Source organism: Notolepis coatsorum, assembly GCF_963971535.1.
Source record: "Notolepis coatsorum genome assembly, chromosome: 14".
Taxonomy (NCBI): Eukaryota; Metazoa; Chordata; class Actinopteri; order Aulopiformes; family Paralepididae; genus Notolepis; species Notolepis coatsorum.
Window position 1 is genome coordinate 88446261 of NC_140178.1, and position 19993 is coordinate 88466253.

A 19993-nucleotide genomic window follows, 5' to 3' on the forward strand; every position below is an offset into this window, starting at 1 on the left:
AAATACTATACTATACATTGTGCGTATACATCCCTGATATATATACTTTGCATGTAGACCGATCTACCTGCGAGCAGGTATGTGCTGCATCCTCTATCGGGATGCCACCCTTCTCCATATTGCATGTGAGAGAAAGCGTCCCAGACACATGTAGGTGTGCATGATAGCATGCATGCATGTGTGTCTCCAACATATGTATGTGGGTACGTGTATTGATTGATTGATTGAATTGATTGATTGATTGATTGAAAAGTTTATTAACAGATTGCAGAATGGGTACAGTACAGTACATCTCAATACATACAATTGTTAAGGGGATGCAGACCAGAGAAAGACTTTCATCTTGTTTACATCAGGGTCCCCCATTTTCAATTCATCATAACATATATGACATACATGACATACAGATAGACAGTACTGCTACATCTATACATTTATGACATATCAGATTTGCAAATACAGTACTGTTTGTGATACAAAAGTGTCCAGAAAAGGAGTGTATATACATTTGGCGTAGAAACTGTACATTGGAGGAGGTTGGTGGGGTGGGGTTGGGTGGGTTGGGTGAGGGCTGTGTACGTAAGCATGTGTACATGCCTCACATGTGTGTGTGTGTGCATCTTCCAGGTATGCGACTGTACTCCTATCTCTTGTGTGTGTCTCGTATCCATGTGTGCCTCCGCCCCCTATGTGAGTGTATATCTCAGGTGTGCATATATATGTGCGTCTCAGCTACGTATGTGTGTGTCTCCTATGTACATGTATATCCCCCATATGTGTCAGTGAGAGCCTATACCTCAACTATGTGTATATGTAGGTGTGTGTATGCCTATTTCCTATAAGTGAGTATGTGCATGTATGTGTGCCCCTGACATGTATAACTTAGCCTTGTGCATATGAGTGTGTGTAAACCTATTATGTACACATACGAATATGTGTATCCTAGATACTTGTATGCGGCTAAACATGCGCATATGAGAGTGTGATAGAGACAGTGACCATTCCATAGATATACCATCCGGACATAAAATCCATGTACATACATATATAACACATTATAAAGTACAAGTACCATCAGATCAGATCCCCTTTTTCATATTCATCCTTGATATCATTGTAACCCCACCTTAATCATTTGTCCCCAGACCGTTCAGTCAGGTGTAGAAAACTGTCCCATAAACGTGTATGCAAATAAACAACTTGTGACAAATAAAACTCTTGACTTGACCACCAGCCTCTCTATCTAAATGTTATATTGTTAACTGTCTAGTTAGGCATTAACTGTGTTAATCTAAATGTTATATTGTTAACTGTCTAGTTAAGGCATTAACTGGGTTAATTAATCTAAATGTTATATTGTTAACTGTCTAGTTAAGGCATTAACTGGGTTAAGTGGGGAGTGCGTCATGGTACAGTTTCAGTAAGTGGGGAGTGTAAACAAGTTGAACGCGTCACGTGAAATAACGTTACGTGAATAAACATATAACGTTACAATGTACAGTTTCTGACAGCTGGCTGTGTTGTGAAATGTGCATAACGTTATGAATAAACCGCGAAGTCACGCGAAATAACGTTATAAACGCGAATCTGGTAGTATATTTATTTGTATCTTCTTGAGATGATAACATTACATCCGCATTTTACCGCATGGCGAGCTAAACCAATCAGAGAGGGGCTTCGCTCAACCAATCAAAGAGGGGGCTGCAGAAATGGAGCCCAACCAATCAGAGAGGCGTCTGCAGAACCTCAGCCATTCGGTGGGACCCAAATCACGTTACCAAAATCAGCCAATGGAAGCGAGGGGTTGCTATGTGCGGTGCTTGTAAGCGCTGGTCTGAAGGTCTGCAGCTGGAAGCATCTCGCCAAGCCAGCGCCCAAGAAGGGCTCCAAGAAAGCCGTCACCAAGACAACCGCCAAGGGAGGCAAGAAGCGCAGAAAGTCTAGGAAGGAGAGTTATGCCATTTATATTTACAAGGTGCTGAAGCAGGTCCATCCTGACACCGGCGTTTCCTCCAAGGCCATGGGGATCATGAACTCCTTCGTTAACGACATCTTTGAGCGCATCGCCGGAGAAGCCTCTAAACTGGCTCTCTACAACAAGCGTAGGACCATCACCTCCAGGGAGATCCAGACCGCCGTCCGCCTGCTGCTCCCCGGTGAACTGGCCAAGCACGCAGTGTCTGAGGGAACCAAGGCTGTGACCAAGTACACCAGCTCCAAGTAAACTTCCCTGTCCATCTAACCCGTATTCACCCAAAGGCTCTTTTCAGAGCCACCCACTTTGTTTTGAGAGAGTTATCCCAATGATCAGTAAAGTCAGGTCAGGTGACTAATGAATAAACATCCATGTATTGTTCTTCTGTTTTTCCTGGGCCATGTCTAGGATGCTGCCCGTCATATTGGGTTTCACCACCAGATGGAGTAAGTGCTCTACTAGGTGGAACATGAGCCTCTAATAGATTTTCAGATTGGAGAAGTTTGAATTTAGGATTTAACTGATTTTGGAAGGGTAATTGAGTTTGTTAGGTTAAAGGTCAGGGTTGGGTTGAGGCCATCTAGTTGGCTCCACATGCAGCTGTTTGCTATGGGCCTTTAATAGCATCTATAACTTCTGGGTACACACACTCTTGGGAGAGTTAACAGTAACAACCAAAAGTTACAAAATAAATACATATGTCAAACCTGATGTATGATAAACTGGTATGTCAGTCAGACTTAGAATTAATAGTTAAATGCATGTTTAATTTGTTAAATTCATATTTAAATGCATTTTTACTTAACTTTACAGCATTATTAAAAATGTGATAGGATGTTAGGAGTCATCAGCAGCCCTCATAATTATGTATATATTATCTGTTAGGATCTCTGTTTAACAGTGCTGTATATTTGCATATCTTGTATGTCATAAATGTAACTACTGTGTATCTATGTCATGATACATATCTGTATGTTGTGTATGTCATAAATGTCATGAATTGAAAAATGGGGGACCCTGATGTAAACAAGACGAAAGTCTTTCTCTGGTCGCATACCCTTAACAATTGTGTGTATTGAGCCGTACTGTATTGTACCCATTCTGCAATCTTAATACAATTTTCAATCAATCAATCAACCCTCCCTCTTGAAACCAGCCATTCAGAATAGACCTGTCGCTAAACCACGCCTCAAATAGAATTTGTCCAATCATATCACAGCAAAAACTTCGCTGGCAGAAAACTCGGACATCAACAGAAAAGCCATTTGTGGGGCGCATCAAACCAAACGTCTGTGATCGAAACCACTGTGAAGAGTTCAGTTTCTATGTTTATTATCTAGCTAATATCTGATGGTGAAACGCTGTGCGTGGGGTACCTGTAATTCGGACACCAGGTACCCTGAACGACTGGATGGAGGAGTATATTTTGTACCTTTTCCGAAGCCCAAAAGAAAACTTGACAAATGCAAGTGGTGGATTATGCTGTGTCGTCGACCACATACACAACTGAATGTGAAGACTATTTCCAAGGACACTTATGTTTGCTCAAAGGTAAGGTAAATTCATAAAGACATAATATTTGATGGCATGTATTAGAAACGTAGTCCAAACTATTAGTTTGCTAACGTTTGACTTTGACTGCGAACTAGCTCTCGTATATCCAGCCCAGTTAGCTAACGTTAGCAGCTAGCTAACGTTAGCTGCCAACATGTAACGATACCGCAGATATTTCTGCATCATAACGTGAGCCTTCTGTATCATAAGGTTAGCTTTCTGCATCATAACGTGAGCCTTCTGTATAGCTTTCTGCATCATAACGTCAGCAACGTTACCGCAAGCCAGGTGCATAACAGTGGAAATGATGACCAACAAGGACAGTTATAGATGTAATGTAGTGACCACCATTGATAGTATAAAGAACTGGCTAACAGACAACAGAATACTAATAACATGAATACTACTACATGCACTAAGAATGCTCGATGCACTTCAGATGCCATAGTGCCACTTGAAACCAGTAACAACAGGGACAACGATGTAAACAGTGAATAAGTCCTGGACTTTTCGTTTTATCCCTGACAAGGCAAACACAAATGTTGATCTGTCAAAGTTGTTATGTTTGTTGTCAATAAAATCCACTTTGAGCTGCATTTTATGTATGAAAGATGCTCCATAAATGAACTATTATTATTATCTGTCTATGCTTAGCTAATACTCAGCTTTTGTGTTTTTTTTCACAGAATGAGGTGTGCTGGAGATCATGTAAAGGTGTGCTTTACAATCATGTCATTAACTGAATAATATTCCTCTCTCCTCATTCACCTCTCTCCTCATTCACCTCCCCCTCATCCCTCTCCCCTTATCCATCACCCCTCTCTCCTCCCCTCTTACTCCAGATGAGGAGTGCCGGCCTGTGGGCACCAGGCTCTCCCCCAATGGAAGGTGGACATTACTAGAAAGCTAAACAGAATGCTTAAAATAGGAATGTTAGAAGTTCTAGAAGGTTCTACTATGACATCATCACCAACGTTCCAGAATGATCGGGCAGAACTAAGGTTCTAGAATGTACTGCCATGACATCACACACGTTCCAGAATGTTCGGGCGGCACTAATTTTCTAGAATGTTCCTAACAATAGGTCTGTGGGTGAATTATGTACCATTACAACTACAGTGCTGTATTAAGTTTCAAAAGTAAAACTACAGTACATATTCTATAGGGTGTTCTTGTATTTCAGTGCATTCAACCCTCGATTGACCTGAAGGTTGTTAAAGTGGTCCAGTTATGCTGCTCCGTGTCCCTCAGATTGCTGGTTTACAATGTTAAAGTACTTAATCTTCATCAACAGTTGCTGATGCGGGTTAGCCTAGCAACAAGGGCTAACTAGCTATCAACCATGCCAACAGGTGTTTGGACTAATAGCTATTAATTCTGCCATCGGGCGCTAGGAATACAAGGACCGGTCCGTACGAGACCCTTTCCTCCCCAGCGACGACCGGATTATCCTAAGTGTGTCTGCAGCCCTCTGGAAGTAGGAACTCCAGAGGACCACCGTCTCCATCCATCATCTTGCTTTTCCCTGTTCTGCGTGCTTCGTCCCAATCCACTCCATTCAGAGCTCCAACGGTCGGGTACCCGTAGTATAGGAACTATCGTTACCTCGGACATTGTGGCATTGATATTAAAGTAATAACAGGAGATCTGTGTTCATATGCTATGTATGTGTTCTATTAATATTAAAGTGATTGTTTAACTCGGTTTCACTGTCCCCTCGCAGTTAATGGAGTGTCCGCCATTTTGTGTAACTATATTGTCTGGCTAATTAATATTCTAGTAGTGGTCTAATCTAAACATCTAAATACAGTCAGGGTTGTGTAGCCCCTTAGCTACAATTATTATTATTTCTACGCTGCTCAATATTACGCTCATACCGGCGTGGGGGCAAAAAACTAGCGTAAGGTCAGTGGCCAATCAGAGCAACGCGGAAGGACAACTTGCTTGTGGAAAGTATAGACGCGGTCGGAGGTGTTCCTGTTTGCAATAATCCCCAGCATACATTGCACGTGTATAATACATTAAATATAAATGTAACTTTATTTTCAACAAACAGCGTTTCATTATAAAGATATACACATTGCATGTTGACACAGCTTGTCAGATTGAGGTTAAACTGTCTCCGAACGAGGGACAAAATGAAACAAGTGTCCTTTCTATCTATTTAAATTCTATAGCAGTGACTTCCTACACAAAGAGGCGCTGGAGACTTTCCCCGCGCACAGTCCACACCGCCATCAGCCCTCCTCCTGTTTTCACGAAGGGGGGGGTAATTCTAATAACCGAATACATGAAAAAATACATACAAAGCATCAGCATAATAATCATACAGGTCTACAATGATGCCCCGTGTTAATCAGGTGTTATACACAAAATTAAAACCATTTGCGCATCTAAAATAATTATGCATGAAATTATCTAACTCGTACTGGATATTTTTAGAATCTCACCCCTTCCAAATTGGTAATCTTTCCTAGTGGGTGGTTTTAGTATCGTGTATATATATATATATTGTTTTTTATCTTTATACGCCTCACTTGCGTATCACACTATTGATTAAATAAAGTACAAAATAATCTAAAGGTCCAGGCACGTATGAGGAAACAGAATCTGCTCGTTCTATGAATCATGTGGGTGGCTCTTAAAAGAGCCTTTAGGTTTTTGATACAACGCAGTGAGCGGTTTAGCCGCCGAAGCCGTACAGAGTGCGTCCCTGTCTCTTCAGAGCATAGACCACATCCATGGCGGTCACGGTCTTCCTCTTGGCATGCTCGGTGTAGGTGACTGCGTCACGGATCACGTTCTCCAGGAAGACCTTCAACACACCGCGGGTCTCCTCGTAGATCAGACCGGAGATACGCTTCACTCCACCACGGCGAGCCAGACGGCGGATGGCGGGTTTGGTGATTCCCTGGATGTTATCACGGAGCACTTTGCGGTGACGCTTAGCGCCTCCTTTTCCCAGTCCCTTTCCTCCCTTTCCGCGACCAGACATGTTCACGAATAGATGATGATCGAATGTCTCAGTTCTTCTTCTTCTTCTTCTTTAGAGTTTCCGGCAGTGTAGACGCATCGTGGCGTATTACTGCCCTCCGCACTTCTTTTGATGGTCTCTTCTTCTTCTTCTTCTTCTTCTTCTTCTTCTTCTTCTTCTTCTTCTTCTTCTTCTTCTTCTTCTTCTTCTTCTTCTTCTTCTTCTTCTTTCTTCTTTCTTCTTTCTTCTTATTTGAATTTCCGGCAGAGTAGACGCATCGTGGCGTATTACTGCCCTCCGCAACTTCTTCTTTCTTCTTCTTCTTCTTATTTGAATTTCCGGCAGTGTAGACGCATCGTGGCGTATTACTGCCCTCCACAATTCTTGCTTCGCCCACACTTGAGAAAGTTTACACTCCTCTTCCTCTTCTTCTCATCTTCAAAACACATTTCTATCGTCTCTTCTTCTTCTTCTTATTTGAATTTCCGGCAGTGTAGACGCATCGTGGCGTATTACTGCCCTCCACAATTCTTGCTTCGCCCACACTTGAGAAAGTTTACACTCTTCTTCTTCTTCTCATCTTCAAAACACATTTCTATCGTCTCTGTCTCCTTCTTCTCTGCTCCACTTGTCATACAATCACAATACAAACATCATCTCCTCTCTTGGAGGGCCCCCCCAAGAGGGGGAACCCTCCATCTCTTCTTCTTCTTCTTATTTGAATTTCCGGCAGTGTAGACGCATCGTGGCGTATTACTGCCCTCCACAATTCTTGCTTCGCCCACACTTGAGAAAGTTTACACTCCTCTTCTTCTTCTCATCTTCAAAACACATTTCTATCGTCTCTGTCTCCTTCTTCTCTGCTCCTCTTGTCATACAATCACAATACAAACATCATCTCCTCTCTTGGAGGGCCCCCCCAAGAGGGGGAACCCTCCATCTCCTGAGCTATTCTGAATATAGCCAAACCCATGCGTATTTCAAGCCTCTCTGAGGACGTTGTTGAGGCCAACGAGCACCGAGACAGAGTGTGGGGGGAGGGTTTGAGGTTTGGCCAATAGGATTCCTCTGCAAGTTTGTCTTCTTGGCCCCAACATACACAACATTGATTAATTGATTGATTGAAAATTGTATTAACAGATTGCAGAATGGGTACAATACAGTATGGCTCAATACACACAATTGTTAAGGAAATGCAGACCAGACAAAGACTTTCTTCTTGTTTACATCAGGGTCCACCATTTTCAATTCATCATAACATTTATGACATACACGTCATACAGATATACAGTACTGTAACATCCAGACATTTATGACATACAAGAACAAGAATGAAACAAGAACGTATTCAACCCTCCCCATCTCCCTTTTTCCTTTCTATAATTAATTTTTAAATGACTAATCAATAAAGTAGTTTTAAGTCGTGATGAAGAGGAATCATCAGAAGTGGAAACACTTGCTTCCCCACTCCGACCCTGGCCTCCTGAACCTGTCCAAACCAGGTCTGTGATGAGGGGTGGAGGAGGGCTGGTAGCACTGACCTGACCCAACAGGTGACACATTTGGAGCAATTTATGGCTCTTATCACAGAGTTACAGCTCATTGGGTGTGTTTGTTTGTAAAATTGTGCTCTGAATAATGTATTTCCCTTGCCTGGCTCCACTTCAGAGTATTATACTAACACGGAAACCTGCCACAGCCTGCACACAACCAACTGGAACTACATTGCTCCAAAAATAATAAATATCTGTAAAATAGCAACTGAATGAATGTTAAATACTTGGAAATAAATGTACAAGGAAGGCATGATTGATATTTTCTTCTGAGTGATGTGTCAACGTTTGAGTCTGTTAATGACATTATGAATGAAGCCCCTCAAACTAGTTCAGCATGAAACCAGATGGAAATCTGTGGTCGCTGAGCTGATTCCTCTCACTACCTGCCCTCAATGAGAGAAGGGGCAGAAAAAGGCTATTGCCCCTCAGTTATATGTATGATTGGAAGGAACATGTATAATTATGGGTGTATGGTCATGGGTTACTTTTTAGCTGTTGTTGATTGCTGCAACATTGAGTTGAAAACCATTTTGTCATCTTGAATTTTAAACTACCAATAAATTATGTCCTATTGTCTCAGTGTATGAACCTGTGCGGTTACATTGTTGCTCCTAAAATAAAATATGGGCAAAATAGCAAAGTTGATATGACATAAATTAAGCACCTCGTACAGATGGAAATGTATTGACTCCTGAGCTAATTCCTCCCACTGCCCTTGAGAGAAAATCCTTCTTAATTACAGCACCATGAAATATAAATGAAAATATAGCAATACGTCGCCTTATGGACTGCTACCTTATTTCATTGAGCTGTAATTAACACACAAGACACAGATTACCATATTCAAACTACTTTACTCGACTGTAAAACTTTGAATTTCCCTATCGAGGTCAATGTAATGTGTTGCATCATGGGGGTCAGCCCTATGGTCCCACAGCCCCAGATTTTATTTTCACTCAAAATTTAGGGCCTATGTTCCCACATTTCTAAGATGCTTCTCAAAATGAGGCCCCATGTTCCCGGACGAACGTACTACGAGGACAACCTTGTTGCCCATATGCGCATGTCCAGAGTTAATTATATTGTATATTGTTTACACTGAAGTATACAATGTATACAGGTATACAATGAAATGCGGGTGGTCTTGCCCGCAACTATGTGCAATACAGTGGTACATATAATAGAATCAAAAGAAGGAAACAACATTGTGCAGTAACAGGTAGCAGGTAACATGGAGTGACATCTCGGTATCTGTACATAGTTGTTTACAGAGCATATGGGACATGCTAGTTAGCTTTGGTAGTGCAATACACTGTTCCTGTTATTCTAATTTAAAGTGTCCTTTCCTTTGGCCATAAGTGTGCGTGTGTGCGACATGAGTGTGTGCCCGCTCATGTTAAAGTGTTAAGTGGCTGCTCGTGTGTGAGTGTGCACAGTGTGCGTGTTGTGTGTGTGTTCATGTGTGCTTGTGTGTGGACAGTTCAATGTTCTGAGCACTCAATGTTCATTGTTCATGGCTCTGATGGCCTGGGGGAAGAAGCTGAGCCTAAGCCGCTCTGTCCTAGTAGCTGGGGTTCGCAGGCGTCTGCCTGACCTCAGCAGCTGAAACAGGCTGTTATTGGGGTGGTGAGGGTCTTTCATTATCCTGCAGGCTCTGGATTTGCACCTCTTGTTGTATAGAACCTGCAGGGGGGGTAGTGCAATACCTGTGGTACGCTCGGCTGAGCGCACCACTCTCTGTTTGGCATACAACCAGAGTGCAAATGTAACAGTAAAGTGCAATAGTAATATACAGGTGATTAAACTGGGTACAATATATATATATAAATAAGTACTACTGAATAATAGTGCTATTCAGATGTACAGAGTTGTAGTATTAATATGTAGTGATACAGGTACAAAGACACTATAGTAATAAGTCATTAGTATGTATATTGAACTAGCTGCACAAAATAAGTGAAAGTCACAATATGATCAGAAATGCATGCATTAGTACAAAATGTCTAGAAACTGAGAACCAGCAGTTGTCCTTAGATTCATACTGGATCTTTGGGTAAACTATGTAGATTAATGAATAGAGTTTAATAAAATGATCGTGAGGAACTTCAGCAAATGGAATTATAACGCTCTGCCATATAATAAGTGGGTGGCTCTGAAAAGAGCCTTTGTGGAGTCAGCCTGAACGAGACGTTATAAGTTTACTTGGACTTGGCAGCTTTCTCAGTCTTCTTGGGCAGAAGGACAGCCTGGATGTTGGGCAGGACGCCTCCCTGAGCGATGGTCACACCGCCCATCAGTTTGTTGAGCTCCTCGTCGTTACGCACGGCCAGCTGGAGATGACGGGGGATGATACGAGACTTCTTGTTGTCACGGGCAGCGTTTCCAGCCAACTCCAGGATCTCAGCGGTCAGATATTCCAGCACAGCCGCCAAATAAACCGGGGCACCGGCTCCAACACGCTGAGCATAGTTGCCTTTACGCAGCAGTCTGTGGACACGACCCACGGGGAACTGAAGCCCGGCACGAGAGGAGCGAGTCTTGGACTTAGCCTTCACCTTTCCTCCTGTCTTACCTCTTCCAGACATGATTCAGTTTATTCTAGAGATGAACACAGAATAACGTGGTAAATACGCAGAGCCGTCATTATATCCTCACTAAGGTTCGTGCTTATTGGTCAAATATGGCTCCTTGCATCATTACCCAATCAGAGAAGGACTGACAGAGATAATAGGGTTTGGTTTACATAGTTGGCGAACTTTTCATACAATCTCTCCACCAATGATACAGGCGGTGAAAGGGAATTATAATAACAACGTAGGTTGTTATATCAGTGTATAAGGCGCGCCACACAGAGCCAATAGTTACAGAACCATGTCACTATACTATAAGTAATAACCTTATAGACAGGCTTATTGGAATGTCGTATAACCTCTAACATACCAGGCCTGTTATGCCTTTATATGTTTTTCGACACTCATTATTGGATCAGCGCTCTGCCTGTTGGACAGTTAATATTATCACTGTAAGACATAACATCGGTAGTGTTAAAACATTTAAAAAAAAGTTGACGAGCAACTTTATACACAATTTCAAAATCACATCATCTTGTCAAAACATACACCCAAACTCGAACCATTCAAAAACGCATGTATAAGTGCATGCATATTACAATAAATTAATGTTGTTTAATGTATAATTGACTCATTCGGTGACTAAGTGGGCGGCTCTGAAAAGAGCCTTTGGGTGTTAGGATAGTTGGTTGAATAGAAGTCTAGCCGCCGAAGCCGTACAGAGTGCGTCCCTGTCTCTTCAGAGCATAGACCACGTCCATGGCGGTCACGGTCTTCCTCTTGGCGTGCTCGGTGTAGGTGACTGCGTCACGGATCACGTTCTCCAGGAAGACCTTCAACACACCGCGGGTCTCCTCGTATATTAGACCGGAGATACGCTTCACTCCACCACGGCGAGCCAGACGGCGGATGGCGGGTTTGGTGATTCCCTGGATGTTATCACGGAGCACTTTGCGGTGACGCTTAGCGCCTCCTTTTCCCAGTCCCTTTCCTCCCTTTCCGCGACCAGACATGTTCACGAATAGATGATGATCGAATGTCTCAGTTGGCCAAACCCATGCGTATTTCAAGCCTCTCTGAGGACGTTGTTGAGGCCAACGAGCACCGAGACAGAGTGTGGGGGGAGGGTTTGAGGTTTGGCCAATAGGGTTCCTCTGCAAGTTTGTCATCTTGGCCCCAACATACACAACATTGATTAATTGATTGATTGAAAATTGTATTAACAGATTGCAGAATGGGTACAATACAGTATGGCTCAATACACACAATTGTTAAGGAAATGCAGACCAGACAAAGACTTTCTTCTTGTTTACATCAGGGTCCACCATTTTCAATTCATCATAACATTTATGACATACACGACATACAGATATACAGTACTGTTACATCCAGACATTTATGACATACAAGAACAAGATTGAAACAAGAACGTATTCAACCCTCCCCATCTCCCTTTTTCCTTTCTATAACTAATTTTTTAATTACTAATCAATAAAGTAGTTTTAAGTCGTGATGAAGAGGAATCATCAGAAGTGGAAACATTTGCTTCCCTACTCCGACCCTGGCCTCCTGAACCTGTCCAAACCAGGTCTGTGATGAGGGATGGAGGAGGGCTGGTAGCACTGACCTGACCCAACAGGTGACACATTTGGAGCAATGTATGGCTCTTATAACAGAGTTACAGCTCATTGGGTGTGTTTGTTTGTAAAATTGTGCTCTGAATAATGTATTTCCCTTGCCTGGCTCAACTTCAGAGTATTATACTAACACGGAAACCTGCCACAGCCTGCACACAACCAACTGGAACTACATTGCTCCAAAAATAATAAATATCTGTAAAATAGCAACTGAATGAATGTTAAATACTTGGAAATAAATGTACAAGGACGGCATGATTGATATTTTCTTCTGAGTGATGTGTCAACGTTTGAGTCTGTTAATGACATTATGAATGAAGCCCCTCAAACTAGTTCAGCATGAAACCAGATGGAAATCTGTGGTCACTGAGCTGATTCCTCACTACCTGCCCTCAATGAGAGAAGGGGCAGAAAAAGGCTATTGCCCCTCAGTTATATGTATGATTGGAACATGTATAATTATGGGTGTATGGTCATGGGTTACTTTTTAGCTGTTGTTGATTGCTGCAACATTGAGTTGAAAACCAGTTTGTCATCTTGAATTTTAAACTACCAATAAATTATGTCCTATTGTCTCAGTGTATGAACCTGTGCGGTTACATTGTTGCTCCTAAAATAAAATATGGGCAAAATAGCAAAGTTGATATGACATAAATTAAGCACCTCGTACAGATGGAAATGTATTGACTCCTGAGCTAATTCCTCCCACTGCCCTTGAGAGAAAATCCTTCTTAATTACAGCACCATGAAATATAAATGAAAATATAGCAATACGTCGCCTTATGGACTGCTACCTTATTTCATTGAGCTGTAATTAACACACAAGACACAGATTACCATATTCAAACTACTTTACTCGACTGTAAAACTTTGAATTTCCCTATCGAGGTCAATGTAATGTGTTGCATCATGGGGGTCAGCCCTATGGTCCCACAGCCCCAGATTTTATTTCTCAAAATGTAGGGCCTATGTTCCCACATTTCTAAGATGCTTCTCAAAATGAGGCCCCATGTTCCCGGACGAGCCTACTACGAGGACAACCTTGTTGCCCATATCCAGTTATTTATTGTATACACTACCTTTTTATTAAATGATTACTTCTCCACTGTAATATAATTCTGTGACATGTATTATACTACCTGTACCTCCCCTCCTGCTATAACGAATGTCCCCAAGGTGATCAATAAATATGTTATATGGCAATTTGCAGTCTGTTCTGCTTTAGCCCTACTGTAGCCAACAAGATGCTAGTCTAAATATCAGAATTAAAGTGTCGAAATAATGAGTTAATGGAATGTACTTTTCATGATAACGGTGTTGGCTCTTAAAAGAGCCTTTGGGTTATGAATGTAGGAAAACAAAAGCCGATCTAAGCGCGCTCTCCACGGATGCGGCGGGCCAGCTGGATGTCTTTGGGCATGATGGTCACCCTCTTGGCGTGGATGGCGCACAGGTTGGTGTCCTCAAACAGACCGACCAGGTAAGCCTCACTGGCCTCCTGAAGAGCCATGACAGCAGAGCTCTGGAAGCGCAGGTCGGTCTTGAAGTCCTGGGCGATTTCTCTGACCAGGCGCTGGAAAGGCAACTTGCGGATCAGCAACTCGGTGGACTTCTGGTAACGACGGATCTCTCTCAGCGCCACGGTACCGGGCCTGTAACGATGGGGCTTCTTCACGCCGCCGGTAGCCGGTGCGCTCTTACGGGCAGCCTTGGTGGCGAGCTGCTTCCTTGGGGCTTTGCCACCGGTGGACTTACGAGCGGTCTGCTTAGTTCTAGCCATTATGAGAAACTATGTTTTCTTCTTCACTCAAACAAGAATAATACGCTGCTGTGCAGAAACTCTGGCCTTATATTACTAACGTGGAGGGGCAGTCGTTTCTGATTGGTCTCCACTCTGGGAGCTTGTGATTCCGCCTACATCTCACACGAGGATTGGAGGACTCGTCTTTTGAAAAAACCGCCAAGAAAACGTCTTTCCTGATTGGGTGAGAAAACACAAGCCCGAAAATAAAACGCGACTCTCCAACTCGCTGCATTCATTGTCTAACTCGTTTAGCTAAAGAGAATAATAAACATGTCTGGAAGAGGAAAGACCGGAGGAAAGGCTAGAGTTAAGTCCAAGACTCGCTCCTCTCGCGCCGGGCTTCAGTTCCCCGTGGGTCGTGTCCACAGACTGCTGCGTAAAGGCAACTATGCGCATCGTGTTGGAGCCGGTGCCCCGGTTTATCTGGCGGCTGTGCTGGAATATCTGACCGCTGAGATCCTGGAGTTGGCTGGAAACGCTGCCCGTGACAACAAGAAGAGCCGTATCATCCCCCGTCATCTGCAGCTGGCCGTGCGTAACGACGAGGAGCTCAACAGACTGCTGGGAGGAGTGACCATCGCTCAGGGTGGTGTGCTGCCCAACATCCAGGCTGTCCTTCTGCCCAAGAAGACCGAGAAGGCTGCTAAGCCTGCCAAGAAGTAAATTATTTAGCCTCTTCGACAAACTCCACAAAGGCTCTTTTCAGAGCCACCCACCTCTTCTTGAAAATGCAATATTTCCGTTTGTCAAAATACAATTTGGTTGTGTAACTTACGTTGTCTCGCTACCTCGGACATAAATGTAAGACGATAAACACGTAATGCATAACATTTGACCGTGTTCACTAATTGGTCCAGTGCTGTTTAGAAGTAATGTTTAATGTGTTTGTCTGCAGTGTTTTTGTCCCTGTTTTGAAGGCTTAACGATATAATGTAAAATTATAAATTGCATGTCATAGCGGTCAAGTGATGATTAATTTGAACTGAGAAACATAAATAGTAAGGGTTATATATACAGATTACAGCATGCACGAACATAAATTGACATGACAGCAATTTGTGTATTTCCACAATTGTTGGGGCTCAACTGAAGCTGTGCGACTCGTTGAGACTATTTTCTTTACCTGCCAATGTTGCTGGTCTGGATCACTAATCACATTATAAATAAATGGGTAGAACTACAAGTCGTGTTTTGTAGCCGTGCCTGTTTCATATAAATATTGGGGGTCCATAAAAGAGCCTTTTGTGAGACAATGTTCCACTTGTTCTGTATACTATAATGGTTGCTTGTGTATATATTTAATGTGAGGTAGTGGGAAACATAATTATGTGCCAACATATGATCCAAACCAGTCTGAATAAATAAAATTACAATAATGTGCTGTGTGTCTACTAATGGGCCATCACCCGTAGTCATTCCAATAGTGTCATAGGTCATTTACGCACGGACATAAATGCACTAATGATAGCAATATTTATGTATTTCCACAATAAAGGGCTAAACTCGTTGCAGTGAAGTATCTGCTTTAGTAGGACCCACTAATCAAAACGGACTTAATAACAATCAACATTCTCAAATTAAGAACCTATATCTGATCTATATTTTATATTCGTTTTTTTGTGGTATATTCTCCATATTTATATAATATTATAAAGTTGCATTTGCTTTGTTGCCGTGCTGGAAGTAACTCGTGGAAATAAACCATCCCAAAGTAATACTAACTTAAGTTATATACTTCCGATAAGCCGCCTTCACTTCCACACACACTAGAGTACAATAATTGCTTTTCATGGAAGAGGTGGGTGGCTCTTAAAAGAGCCTTTTGTTGAATTAAAGACAACGTTCTGTTCAAACGCTTATCTCTTCTTGGGAGCTGCCCGCTTAGCTGCTATGGGCTTGGCAGCCTTCTTAGCTGGGGCCTTCTTGGGCGCAGCGGGCTTTGTCGCCTTCTTTGGGCTCTTGGCTGCTACCTTCTTGGGACTCTTGGCTACCTTCTTGGGACTCTTGGCTGCTACCTTCTTGGGACTCTTGGCCGCTACCTTCTTGGGACTCTTGGCCGCTACCTTCTTGACTTTCTTGGGAGACTTCTTGGCGGCAGCAGGCTTCTTAGTTGCTGCCTTCGTGGGCTTTTTGGCCAAGACAGGTTTCTTGGCTGCTGGCTTCTTGGCTTTCGGAGCGGCTTTCTTTGCGGGCTTTTTGGCTTTAACCTCAGCCTTGTTGATCTTGAAAGAGCCGGAGGCTCCGGTACCCTTGACCTGGACCAGGGTTCCCTTTGTCACCAGACTCTTGACAGCGGTCTTAACGCGGGCCTTGTTCTTGTCCACGTCATAGCCGCCGGCAGCCAGAGCCTTCTTCACGGCAGCCAGAGACACACCGCTCCTCTCTTTAGAAGCAGATACTGCCTCGACGACCAGGTCACTGACGCTGGGACCTGCCTTCTTGGGTCTGGGAGCTGCCTTCTTCTTAGCGGCCTTAGCCGGAGCGGCGGGAGCTGGAGCGGGAGCGACTTCTGCCATCTTCTCTCGTTCTGTCTCAGATTCAACACAAGTAGAATTTAAGAATTATGATATTAAATCTCAGTCAGAGGGCTGGTCTTAAACACTACATGAGAGCCATGTAGACTCAACCCACCCTGTCCTCCTCTGTGCTGCCAAACTGCTCTGCCGCTTGTGTTTTCTCCTCGCCAAAAAAGAGCTCAAATACACAACTATGAATATTGCAGGAATTTAACGCCAAATGGGTCGGCAAGCAGAAATATGTGCCATCATAATTAAACCAGTTGGAGACCCCTGGTGTGTTTGTGGACGCTTCAAACCACCAATTTGCGCCTTCACCATGGTGCGCAGCTATACCTTTCTCTGTTATTTATGTCTCACAATTCTTTAGATTGCATTATAATCCGACATAATCTAGTTTTCCAGCGAGCCGAGCTACCTGACTAGAGACTGGGAGCAAGAATAGTAATCTGGGGTGACGCGTTTTGTTTTAAATGGATGTTTTTCCGGTGTTGGTAAACACACTGTTGCTGGTGGCCTGTAGCGTGGGTCACCTCGACTTCGTATGAGGGATGATCACCACCTTAGATCAGTGGAAGGTTTCACGTGGCCTATATTAATTACAACTAACATTTAATTAATTAATGTTGCAAAACATTTCATAACTCACACAAGAAACGTAGCTATATTTTCCTTTTGGGAAAACTAGTTTGTTGTGTACTTTAGACTGCTGCATGCTTGTTGACAATACATGATTTTTGGGCATTGCTGATCTGCTGTGTTTCTGATTAAATTCTGCTACACTGAAAACTTAGCACAATAAATAATAACTGCAATGGTCTATTTTAATTATATTTCAATAGTTTAAATAGATCGACATAGTAGATTCATAATGAATCATCATATCACCAAACATAAACGCACCATGTCAACATGTTCTGCATTTCCACAAAAGAGGCCTTGCACGGAATGTTTGTGTAGTAAAGGCAATGGAATGGTTGCTATGTATAGATTATCATATCAACACATAGTGTTGTGTCTTATTACTGAATGTTATAAAGAAGTCACAACGGAACAGTAATATCATGCTTTTCAGCAGTGTTTACCGACTACCACTGCACACAAATTAGGCATTTTCTTTTTAAAGTGGTTACCAACGGTTACAGGCAGCCATACTGGAAGAAACAGAACAACACAAACATTACAGTTTGTGTTTAGCCTATAGGTCAGATATACAGGCCTCTATTGTTAGGGCTCAACTCATTGTGAAGTAAAGTATCTTAGAATGTGGTGCAGTAGGCTGCCAGCTAAATTTTTGATACATTCAGAAGAAATAGCTCAAGGAATGAAACATACTATGTTGTCAGAGTCATACTTGTATTATTATCTTGTACCACAGTGAGGTACTGATACATGTAGCTCATGGTGAGACCATGCCGGTCTGTGTCATCTGTTTATGATCAGTAATAACCCAAACAAGAGGAAACCTGCTCATGGAAACGACTCAGCACCATCAGAAAACATCTCTCACCTTATAAATGTATACTGGCATTTCCATGATTAAAAGTTATGCCAAATACATGTAAAAAGGATTATATGCAGGTATGTACAGACAGATGTGTATATGAATGTGTGTGTGTATATATTGTAAGTCAAAGCAGTGACAGATGTCACGAAGAGAGCTAAATTTAACGTGCACAAAATCATTGTCTTGGAAAAATGCAGTTTCATGTCGATTATTGCTTGGCTGATAATCTCAAGTGTGGCTATGGAGTTATGCTAAGAGAATACAATTGCGTTATTATGCCTTTGCGCGCAAATAGCTTCCTGTGCGCGGGGAAATGTGCGACAAAGCCTCTCAACCAATCGTATACAAGAAGCCACGCAGCTGTATTTGCACAATTTGACCTATAAAAGGGCAGCAGTGCGCTTCTGTTTCCACATTCGTTGCTGTTTAGTTCCGATTGATCATCATGCCTGAGCCAGCCAAGCCAGCGCCCAAGAAGGGCTCCAAGAAAGCCGTCACCAAGACAACTGCAAAGGGTGGCAAGAAGCGCAGAAAGTCCAGGAAGGAGAGTTATGCCATTTATATTTACAAAGTCCTGAAGCAGGTTCATCCCGACACCGGCGTTTCCTCCAAAGCCATGGGGATCATGAACTCCTTCGTTAACGACATCTTTGAGCGCATCGCCGGAGAAGCCTCTAAACTGGCTCTCTACAACAAGCGTAGGACCATCACTTCCAGGGAGATCCAGACCGCCGTCCGCCTGCTGCTCCCCGGTGAGCTCGCCAAGCACGCTGTGTCCGAGGGAACCAAGGCTGTGACCAAGTACACTAGCTCCAAGTAATCCCCCGTTCACTTAAGATATACCAAAGGCTCTTTTAAGAGCCACCCACACTTTATTGAGAGAGTTCAGATTGTTTTTCCAACAATTGTTTTGTCCTAAAGGTTTCCACATTTCAGAATGATTGTTATATAAGTCACTTGACATTTTCTACAACAGCTTTACCCACTACTTTCTTCCCTCTAATTTCAAAACACTGATCTCATTTAATTATGCAAAACGATACGGGGCAACATAGGCGGGTATAGGCTTTTTATTTTTAAGTGTTCTGGTTCCATATGGAATTAGTAGGTGTCATGTTGACTTGAATATTGAAGTCTTATTCAGTTAGCCTTTTCTCTGATCTATTAGTTGCATCGATTACACTGCTGACAAATATTGCATATTAACCAATGTTTAAAAATGTGGACAATCCAAACTATCCCATCAACTTTGCCCCACAGTCTTGTCTGGGGTCCATTTTGGTTGAGCCTGCAAGCTTTCCCGGTTTCCAAAATGGTTTCGTCAGTGTGGTCTGGTACTGTCCATGGTGCTGAGCGCCCTTTAGATGTGCGGTGCCTGCGGGCATAGGCCGTCAACAAGGGTTCTCCAAGCATCCCGGTCCTGAGCCAACCTCTCCAGCCTGCCCCAGGAGTGTCCCATCTACCAGCATCTGTGCTTCATACAGTAAAATATAAAGTAAGAAAAAGAGGAATAAAGACCCAACACTATACAGATATACAATAATATACAGTTGCCCCCCCCCCCCCCCCCCCCCCCAATATGTCAAATGTCCTGTTGGAAATCAGATAAAACCACAAGGAATGAATGAATGAATGAATGAAAACTTTATTTAACAGATTGCAGAATGGGTACAATACAGTACGGCTCAATACATACAATTGTTAAGGGGATGCAGACCTGAGAAAGACGTGTGTCTTGTTTCCATCAGGGTCCCCCATTTTCAATTCATATAGACATATATGACATACATGACATACAGATAGTCAGTACTGCTACATCTATACATTTATGACATACCAGATTTGCAAATACAGTACTTTTTGTGATACAGAAGGAGTCAAGAAAAGGGAGTATATACAT

The 19993-nt window shown here is 42.8% G+C and overlaps 6 protein-coding genes across 6 annotated transcripts in view; 1 reads left to right on the top strand and 5 right to left on the bottom strand.

Annotated features, from left to right (window-relative positions):
* Nucleotides 1-1807: 1807 nt before the first annotated feature.
* Nucleotides 1808-16586, bottom strand: LOC311240622 (uncharacterized protein; the record flags this gene model as incomplete). The annotated part of the gene is made up of 2 exons (XM_084329194.1): nucleotides 1808-2180; nucleotides 15931-16586. The coding sequence occupies 2 exons, from the start codon at nucleotides 16584-16586 to the stop codon at nucleotides 1808-1810; spliced, it is 1029 nt and encodes a 342-aa protein (XP_084185320.1).
* On the bottom strand, nucleotides 6213-6640 carry LOC311240107 (histone H4; the record flags this gene model as incomplete). The annotated part of the gene is made up of 1 exon (XM_084328631.1): nucleotides 6213-6640. The coding sequence occupies exon 1, from the start codon at nucleotides 6522-6524 to the stop codon at nucleotides 6213-6215; it is 312 nt and encodes a 103-aa protein (XP_084184757.1). The 5' UTR covers nucleotides 6525-6640.
* LOC311240286 (histone H2A-like) lies at nucleotides 10258-10644 on the bottom strand (the record flags this gene model as incomplete). The annotated part of the gene is made up of 1 exon (XM_084328845.1): nucleotides 10258-10644. The coding sequence occupies one exon, from the start codon at nucleotides 10642-10644 to the stop codon at nucleotides 10258-10260; it is 387 nt and encodes a 128-aa protein (XP_084184971.1).
* On the bottom strand, nucleotides 11331-11642 carry LOC311240109 (histone H4; the record flags this gene model as incomplete). Its single annotated transcript, XM_084328634.1, has 1 exon — nucleotides 11331-11642. One exon carries the CDS (start codon nucleotides 11640-11642, stop codon nucleotides 11331-11333), a length of 312 nt encoding a protein of 103 aa, XP_084184760.1.
* The window catches only part of LOC311241011 (histone H3.2), a gene marked incomplete at its 3' end in the record, with an annotated part of 340183 nt that continues 333825 nt past the window's right edge, over nucleotides 13636-19993 (bottom strand). Inside the window, exon 3 of the mRNA XM_084329666.1 lies at nucleotides 13636-14055. Coding sequence (XP_084185792.1) covers nucleotides 13636-14046 — 411 coding nt within the window. The 5' untranslated portion in view covers nucleotides 14047-14055. The remainder of the gene's footprint in view (nucleotides 14056-19993) is intronic.
* On the top strand, nucleotides 18539-18913 carry LOC311240841 (histone H2B-like; the record flags this gene model as incomplete). Its single annotated transcript, XM_084329435.1, has 1 exon — nucleotides 18539-18913. The coding sequence occupies one exon, from the start codon at nucleotides 18539-18541 to the stop codon at nucleotides 18911-18913; it is 375 nt and encodes a 124-aa protein (XP_084185561.1).